This window comes from Rutidosis leptorrhynchoides, chromosome 2 (genome assembly GCF_046630445.1).
Source record: "Rutidosis leptorrhynchoides isolate AG116_Rl617_1_P2 chromosome 2, CSIRO_AGI_Rlap_v1, whole genome shotgun sequence".
In the NCBI taxonomy this organism is placed as follows: Eukaryota; Viridiplantae; Streptophyta; class Magnoliopsida; order Asterales; family Asteraceae; genus Rutidosis; species Rutidosis leptorrhynchoides.
Genome location: NC_092334.1, coordinates 471,274,525 through 471,283,688, shown reverse-complemented (window position 1 = coordinate 471,283,688; position 9,164 = coordinate 471,274,525). Strand labels below are relative to the sequence as shown.

The following is a 9,164-nucleotide window of genomic DNA, read 5'->3' as shown; positions in this document are numbered from 1 at the left end:
TAGTAGAGAGAGGGTTGAGGGAGAGAGAGAGAGAGAGGTGATGATGCGTACGGTTTTGGGTTTAGTTAGGAAAAAGATGAAAGGTGAGTGTGTGGTGTGGAATGATTATTGGACACGTGTCGGGTTGTGGTTATTTAGGAAAAAATAAAAAAAAAGGAAAATAAGATGGGATGGACACTTGTAAAATGGATGTTGTTGTTATCCTAGTACTGACATGTAGGATGGGACCCTCATGCTTTATGAGAGGAATAGATAGATATTTTTGTATTTCATCTATTTTGGATAATGATTTTGTAAGATATCCGGTTATTATGTTATTAAAACACATACAAAATGACGACAACTTGTTTTTAAAAAGAAAAGCATACAAAGTGTGACTGAAACCTCATCATTAAAATATAAAACAATGCAAATACTCTTGATATTATGCTAATGTTATAGTTATATTATATAAGATACGTCAGTTATTTTCGTATCTTCATATAAGAGACGTAATCCATTGTTTAGTACTGTAATATCATTTTTAACTATGCGTATGATATCACAGGTAGACGGTGTACTTTTTGACCAAAAGTAAAATATGTCTCTAACATGACAATGTCAGTTTCTGACTTTTTTTTACTCTTGTGTCAAATTGCTGTAAGCTCCACCAATTTTTGATTTAATTAATATCTTTTACATAAATAAAATAAAATACATACAATATTGAAAATAAAATACATTGCATTAAAATTCAACAATACATAAAATTCAACGACTATAAAATATTATAAATTAAGGATGAACTAAAAATATTAAAAATAGAGATTACATAACAAACACTAATCATAAGTCGAAATGTCGACTAAAGGTTCCATATATTTTCGATTAAATTATCAGTAAGTTGGCCGTGCACCGCCATATCCCTTATTTCTCTTGTGATAATGTCTTGATCTCGTCCTCTATTCCTTATACGTTGGGGACGATTTTCCATGTCCCCGATAATAAATCTTTCTCCCCACTTACATATTGCAAAATCATTGTCTTCTAAAATCATGTTATGTAAAATGACACAACATTCTGTTACTCTTCACATCTTGTTTACTTGCATAGTGCGTGCAGCAAGTCTTAAAATATGAAACAGACCTTGAAGAACCCCAAATGCCATCTCTATGTCCTTTCGGGCATTAGCTTGAAATCTTGTGAACTTAATCCCTGGCTCATATGTGGGACACGACATTCATTTGATAAGTGTCGCCCAATCGGGATATATACCATCAGCAAGGTAATAACCTTTGTTATATTGATGACCATTTACATCAAATGGTGCGGATGGAGCTATTCTGTTATTTAGTTTATGTAATATAAAAATAGGGGGGCTGGTTCAAAACATTTATATCATTGTTGTAACCTGTCATCCCAAAAAAACATGTCAAATTCACAAGTCATATAAAGCCACTGCTTTAAGCATAATTGCTGGTTTCTTGTGATCACCCACAGACCCTAGTGTATTGTCCTTTCAAAGCAAAATGACAATTCTTCCACTCATAATGCATGCAGCCGATACTCCCGAGCATACCCTTGAAACCATGTTTCTCCTCGTGTGCACAATATAATCGTGAAACATAATGTGCGGTGGGCAGCGGCGGAACTTGAACTCGGATACAGGTGGGGCGGGTGTAAATTTTTTTTTAAATCTTTCATATTCAGCAGGGATGAACACTAAAAAAAACCTTATTTTTTAGTAATTTTTTTTAGTGTAAAAATTTTTGTTCCGTAAAATCCAGGGTGGACAAATACCCACCTTGGATTACTCTATGTTCCGCCTCTGGCGGTGGGAGATTTCATGTATTCACTTTTGTATAAATCAATGACATATTTAAAAAATTGTACAGACATATTATTGATGTTTGCTCACTCATTTGTATATATTCATCGAACATATCGATGTTAGTGTCGTATGCCAATTGACGTATAGTCGAAGTACATTTTTAAAGTAGTTAACGACTGCCTACCGGTAGTATCAATACTTTTCGTAAATACCTAAAATGCTCGGGGATATAATTACTAGATAAGTAATTATACCTTGTGCTATTCAAAGGAGTAATTGTATTCGCATACGAAAGACCCTTTAAATTTCTTGGGCAGAAAAATTGGTGTCTCACAAAAATAATCATTCCACAATCGTTGTGCGGCATACTCAGGATCTTTCGGTAACCTCGAACTCTAGAAATACGTTGCGGGGACTTGACCTCGGACTCTTCATCCAATCCTTGAATAAGTTGAATAATACGAACATTTTTCAAATCCGAATTTGAACCAAGTAAATACGATGCCATAATTATATAAATAATAAGATTATAATGTATAAAAATGATAGAAAATAAATGTTTTAGTGTGTAAAAATTCAAATATGATAAGAGGTATTTACAGATTATAGTTTTTTTTTTTTTTTTTTGAAAAGAAAGTCTAACGACTATAAAGCCATTTGAAATCGGCTAGCATGCTAAGTCCTATCAATCACATCATGACACCTGTCCTTGAACTTTTTTTTCGTCAGTCCGTCGACTAATGCCTCATGTCCATTAAAACTAACATCTCGTTAACAGTGTCAGGAGGCGGCAGTTTGTGACACCTCGTCTGACGGATTTTCTCTAACGGATTTTCTCTGACACCTCGATAGAAATGGTCTAGGTGCAAGTCTCTAAAGGATATATTAACCACAAATATGGGCTTTTAAAGCCCATATAATAGCTTAACTTAAATGGGCTTTTCAAATCAATCAGGGCCTTGCTATAAAATTACCCTTACAGTTCGCAGCTTTCGTATTTAGGGTTTTAGGGTTTTTTTAACTTTTCTTCGTTATTCTCTGTCGATCAGCTCAACTGTTTCATTACTTCGATTACAATGGATCCTTCAGCATTAAACAATCCACAATTACAGCAATTGATCACTGTAAGCTATACCCTGATTATTAAATGTTTCTGTATATATATGTAGCGAATTTGGGCATACTGGTGTGTATGATACGGAGTAGTATATAATCGATTTGAATCTTAGTTTAACTGCCTTGTTATATTTGTTTCAACATAATTTTTTCTAACCCTTGCAATTAAGCAATTAAGTATAGCCTATTACGTATAGTGCTCAGTCGTTTTGTATTTGGTTTTTGATTAACTTATGTATGAATATGAAATATAATTAATGGTTATGCCAGTTTAATTATTTTTCGTTCAAGTGGTTTTTGTTATTTCTATTGTTGGCTGTGGTATTAATGAATAATTGTATATGTATTTGATGATTAGTGACTGAGGCCATTCGAATAGTTACCGTATTAGTGTATATAGTTTCGCAACTTAATATTTAGTCACAAAATTTTTGTTTTGCAATATATGCATTAGCTGTATCATATGTGCAACTTAAGTAATATGGAATTAGCCTTGTTCTGTACTGATTTTGAACTGGGATTGTTTAATGATGAATTGTAATATTGTTGAATAGATTGTGATTATGAACATGATCTTGAATTAATGCAGCAAGAGAAAGAAAAAGCTATGGCGAATGAGATGATAGCAAAGCTAACAAGTGCATGCTGGGATAAGTGCATTACTAGTACTCCTGGAAGCAAGTTCAGTTCTAGTGAATCGAGTTGTCTCTCAAACTGCGCCCAGCGTTACCTGGAAATGAGCATGATGATACTTAAACGTTTCCAGTCGCAACATTAAGAAGTGTGGAAAGCTTCGGCGTCTTACATAAGTTTCATAACTCATACATGATATATGTTATTCTATCTGATTGACAATTATTATGATTGTGTTTTTCATCTGAAGAGAAATTGATGTGTTCAAGTGTTTCGTTTTGTGGTTAAGAGTAATCATCTTGTAGGTTAATTTAATGTAGACTAATCATAATTTTTATCATTTATATTACCTACTTTTTATATATGTAGTGTCATTATCCATCAACTATCTCCATTTAGCTATTGTGTGGTCAGTGGCGGATCCAGGATTTTATTTCGCCGGGGGCAAAAAAGAAATTTAAAACCGTACCAAATTTTTTGGGCAAAATACGAAGGTTTTTGGGCAAAATTTGAAGGTTTGTGGGCAAAATTTAAAGGCTTTGGGGCAAAATTTGGAGAATTTTGGGCAAAATTTGAATGATTTGGGACAAAATATATAGATTTTGGAGCAAAAAAAAAAAATTCATCGGGGCCAAAGTCGAAAAATCCAAAAATTTTACATTAAAAATTTCAAATTCACCGGGGGCGGCCGCCCCCGGTCCTAATGAATTGGATCCGCCTATGTGTGTGGTTACCACTCTCCTGGGTGTCCGTGAGGTCTCGAGTTCGAGTCTCACTTGGGATATAATAATGCAATTTGCTTTGCAGTTGGTTATATAGTCCTTTGGAGGCATCACTGTCTGGCGTGGTTCCCAAGGGTGACCTATACGCTCTATAACAGTTGTTCGGTGGAGCATCCTTGATACGTGAGATGAATATGATTTGGTGGTAGGAACTCCTTTGGTGGCCCGCAGTGACTTCAATATTTTCAAAAAAAAAAAACCCCTAGAAAACCATTTGTTTATCGTACATTTTCATTTTTATTAATTATAATAACTAAATCATTACTATCAAACCATCGATATCATATAAAAAACCCCAAGGTTCCTTCCATTGTCGTAGCAACTTCTTTAGTCCCATAACACTATACCTGGCAATTGAGACTCAAACACTCAAATTCGAGTCAAATGGGTCAAGCTTTCGGGTCAATTGGGTCTTAAAGAAAAATTAGGCCTAACAATGTAAATCAAAACTTAAAAAAAGATTCAAATGGGTTTCTCTCCAACCTATTGAGTCCTATACAAAAAATGAAGGAACAAGTGTAATGGGCATCAATACTCAAAGATCAATAAATAGAAATAGGTCTAATGGGTTTTGTCAATGGGTCAAATGGGTCGAGCATAAAAAGTTTCATCCGTCAAAAATTTATGAAAGCATTCATGGTTATATCATTTATTATGTATATTAATATTTCTTATGTATATATAATATATAATAAAAAATAATAACTAAAATAATGTAATAAATGCAAAAAAAAAAAAAAGCGATGTAACCCATTTGACCTATTTGACCCAATTGACCTGCGACCCGTTTTGACCCGTTACTCAAACTGACCCAACCTGACCCATTTTGACCCATATAAAAAATTGACCCGTTTGACCTATGACCCATTTCGACCCAAAACCATTTTGTCCTGTTACCCAAACCGACCCAACCTGATCCGTTCGTCAGGCATACATAACACCAACGATTAGCGATTAGCAGCAAACAAGGCAACAAAAACCTAGAGCGGCGATTAGGAAAAACATTATAACATCACTGGCGATTAGGAAAAAATGTAGGTGACTCTGGTTTAAGAAAGAAGCGGAAATAATGGTGTGTAAAATGACGATTCTAGAATAACCAAACAGTAACTCCTAGCCTAAAAGAGCCTATCCAAACCTGCCATGTGTTTTCCCAAACCTAAAAAGGCAATCTTGTGTTGATATATAGAGCAATTACTTTCGTTAATGGTGAATGTATACGTAACATCGTAACAGATGAATAATTTTACTTAATAAATTCGTGGTTATGTTTTGCCAAACCACTAAAATAGCTGAAAGGAGAACAAACAAGGTGAAACAAGTTAAAGCTGTTAAAAGTGTAAAAATGAATACAACATAAATATATTTAATTTAAATATGATAACGAGAGTCCTAGTCACACTATAAGCTACCAGTGATAGTTTAATTTTTTTCGTTATTTTGTGAGTTAAATCATCCCAAGATAACCCAATGATTGCGACCGCTTGCAAATGGTCACATGTTCAAATCTTTGTCAGGAAGGTTTGTCAAATGATCATAGTGTGTTCCGAAAAAACATCATAACTTTATTTATGGGTTAAAATCGATATCATAATAACTTTTTTTAAGAAAGTGTATACCTAGAATGTTAACCAAACTCGAGATATATTACATATGACACATTCAACCCTATTTCAATTTGACTGTTAACCCAAAAAGTGTGACCCATATTGCCATCTGCACCATGTCTGAATTCCATGTAATATTCAAATGCATTTTTTTGTTATTGTAGTATTAAATGTCAAATAAAGTAATCACACACTAGCCAAGTTTAGGAGAAAAGCAAAAAGAAAGTAATTATACATAAAAAAAAAAAAAAAAAAAAAAAGAGATCACAAAACTATGTACATTAGTAAATGTATAATTCTGGAATCTGAAAAAAAACAGTGTCACACATATACATCATAAGCCAGAAAGGGGTTGCTTATAATCCCCCAGTCTATACACTACTGAAGTAACAATGAACACACAAAAAGGGTCAAATAAAGCAACTATCAAACATCCCAATAGCTTCTTTCTCATGGGAGTTGACTCTCATTGCCTACTTTGACCTGTCAATTGACCAACCCTGTTCAATGATCCGATTCGAGTCTCCAAGACCCGATGCAACCGACGCTATATCACTCGTCAAATCCCAGTTTCCGCTTCTCCTTCCCCAGCTAGACCGCCTATCAGTTCGACCTTCAACAGAGGACATTTGATCATACTGGTCAACTCGACCCGACCCGTTATCCTCATTGGGCTTCCTGTTACCCATTTCTATATCACTTGGAGTCTTCTCTATATCTGAATTTACAAAACCACCCCTTGGACCCCGAGGTAACATTTCCGGTTCTCTTTGTACCACCGCCCTAAAATCGTTCTTACTTGGAGGAATGCTACGCCAAAACACCTCCTTGAAATTTTCAATTGCTCCACTGTTATATGGATTTTCAGTTCGATCATATCTGTAGCGAAAATTTTCATACGTTGACTGCACGATAACGAAATGTTAATAGATTAATCCATTTACCTTCGTTGCAAGTATTTTAAAGGGTGTTTCAGATTGCTTATGTAATCGATTATTGGCTCACCTGGTTTGTGCTGATGAGATATAAATGAAAAACCGTAAGGCCACCGACAAACCAAACGCATACGAAAGAATATATTATCAGCAAAATTGATGCAGGGGTTTTGATCAATGCACCCCATATCGATATCTCCTCACTGTTCTTAATCTTTATCACATAAACCCAACAGAATGCAAACAAGTAAACACAAAGCAAAGTTGCTGAAGACACAAACATGAAAAAGAACCGGTAATTACGCTGCAACAAAAAGAAAATAATAATAATATCAGAATTATATAAAGTTATGCAATTGCAAAGCAAAAGGGTTAACTATAACTTACCAATCCAATACATTGGCCGACCCATGGACAATGATGATCGAACCGTTCAACACAGTTATCGCATATTGAACAATGAGAGCAACGAGGAGGTCTATATAGCATACAAGTATCACAATACTTGACCTTTACAGTCAACCCGTTGACTACAACTTCTTTAACGCGAGGTAAACGTAACTGTGGAGCATTTTGACTAGACCCAACTTCTGTACTTTGATCCACAGTTGCGGGTTCGGGAGGGTGCGTATTACGAGGTATTATTCCCGGGTCCCTTCCGGAAGTTAGTAGGAGAACGGTTATGACCTGTCAACCAACATACGTTCACTAATTCAGTTAAAACACCACTAACAGTCGTGGGTTCAATTCTTGACCATAAAAGGAAAAGAACTTACATAAAATGTGAGAACAATTGCAAGGACCATAACTAATATTCCAAGATGATGGTTGAATTTATCAAGCAATTTTCTTGCTACAAATACACAAAAAACTATAACTGGTGCAACAATTAGGAATATTGATAAGAACACTGAATTCACATCTGGCCCAAATACAAATCTTCCCCCTAGGATAAATATCTGCACACAAAAATAGCAATATATATAGATCATTAATCAATTAAAAATCAAAAAGTGTATTTAAAAGGTGTATTTAGAAGTTTCCAAGTTCTTTTGTAACTATCAATTCATGTCTTTTTTTTTTCTTTCTGAACAACAGTACGGGATCACTTAGGGGACTTAACCACCCACGCGTTCATCTCCCGCAGTTGCATAACCCGCCCCCAACTGCTGCCCAGAAGGAAACCCGGCTTGATCCGAGGGCATGGGTGGTAAAACCCCCCCTCCCCCACTGCCCTCGCAAAGCAATGTGCGAAAGGCATCCTTGGGTGGAATTCAGGGGTAAAGGGGAAACCTTGGGTGCAATGTTGCACCCCACGGGAGTCGAACTTCTGAACTCTCACTATAAGAGGCAGGCCACTACCACATGAGCTACAACACAAGGTTTATCAATTCATGTATTACTGTATGGTTTTCAGTTTCATTTATCTAGCTTTATTGTAGTTAAGGGTGAGCAGGAAACGAACCAGAAATCGAACCAAATTTAAAGGTCAAAATAACTAAAGTTAAGCAAAAACTGATGAATTGCAGCATTAACAGAAACTTTGTATGAGTTTGCCCCAAAAAAACCGAACAATATCCACTAAAACCAACCCTATCTCTCCCTCTATACATATTTATAACTTATAGTACTATTTTATTACTATTATATAACAATAACAATATTATAACTTGAGCATTCAAACTTCTATGAATACAAAAAATATAGCTTAGAATCATGTTTGTTGGTCCAAGTTTAAAAATGCATACACAATATGAGGCTAAAATAAATGTTTTGGTGAATAATAACAAAATTCACTGAAGTTGAACTGCATTGTGAGCCGAAAACAAATGGTTTCAGATCGTATAAACTGCACGTTTTGATTCATAATCGATTTCACATAAAACCGATATTCAAACTAACCACGAAAATTCATAATTCAAGCTACAAAATTAAGCCTCAATTCTAAACAAGCTAAAAAACCTAATTATTTTTAACTAAATTAAGTAAAAAAATTTAATATTGACAATCAACGGTAAACCGGATCAACCTGAATTATTGAAACATTATTAACGATCTAATAAAACATTAACAACAATCATATAGTTATAAACTTATAATAATGATAATAATCGAAATTACAAATATAAAAGTTGTGTGAAATTGACTAACGTTGGTGCCTTTCCAGATTTGGTAGTTTCGGATGACGTCAGCGGAGGGATCGGCGGCGGCATGACCGGAATCATTGGGCGGATGTACTCCATACATATCTGTATCTTTTTCTCTCTCTATAAGAAACAGT

At 35.0% G+C, this 9,164-nt stretch overlaps 2 protein-coding genes across 2 annotated transcripts; one reads left to right on the top strand and one right to left on the bottom strand.

Moving 5' to 3' along the window:
- Positions 1-2,828: 2,828 nt before the first annotated feature.
- Positions 2,829-3,880, top strand: LOC139892580 (mitochondrial import inner membrane translocase subunit TIM8-like). The gene is made up of 2 exons (XM_071875691.1): positions 2,829-2,934; positions 3,516-3,880. The coding sequence occupies exons 1-2, from the start codon at positions 2,887-2,889 to the stop codon at positions 3,702-3,704; spliced, it is 237 nt and encodes a 78-aa protein (XP_071731792.1). The 5' UTR covers positions 2,829-2,886; the 3' UTR covers positions 3,705-3,880.
- A 2,332-nt stretch (positions 3,881-6,212) lies between these two features.
- LOC139892579 (probable protein S-acyltransferase 7) lies at positions 6,213-9,164 on the bottom strand. The gene is made up of 5 exons (XM_071875690.1): positions 9,035-9,164; positions 7,660-7,842; positions 7,271-7,570; positions 6,954-7,187; positions 6,213-6,853 (listed from the first exon to the last, which is right to left on the bottom strand). Exons 1-5 carry the CDS (start codon positions 9,128-9,130, stop codon positions 6,422-6,424), a joined length of 1,245 nt encoding a protein of 414 aa, XP_071731791.1. The 5' UTR covers positions 9,131-9,164; the 3' UTR covers positions 6,213-6,421.

What these genes read in the sequence shown, in the direction of transcription:
- LOC139892580 (XM_071875691.1), top strand. Translation starts at nt 2,887, where the DNA reads ATGGATCCTTCAGCATTAAACAATCCACAATTACAGCAATTGATCACT. An exon ending in AATTACAGCAATTGATCACT is followed by an intron (nt 2,935 to 3,515) that starts GTAAGCTATACC and finishes GAATTAATGCAG; the next exon opens with CAAGAGAAAGAAAAAGCTAT.
- LOC139892579 (XM_071875690.1), bottom strand. Translation starts at nt 9,130, where the DNA reads ATGTATGGAGTACATCCGCCCAATGATTCCGGTCATGCCGCCGCCGAT. An exon ending in AAATCTGGAAAGGCACCAAC is followed by an intron (nt 7,843 to 9,034) that starts GTTAGTCAATTT and finishes TTTTGTGTGCAG; the next exon opens with ATATTTATCCTAGGGGGAAG. An exon ending in TCGGCCAATGTATTGGATTG is followed by an intron (nt 7,188 to 7,270) that starts GTAAGTTATAGT and finishes TTTTTGTTGCAG; the next exon opens with CGTAATTACCGGTTCTTTTT.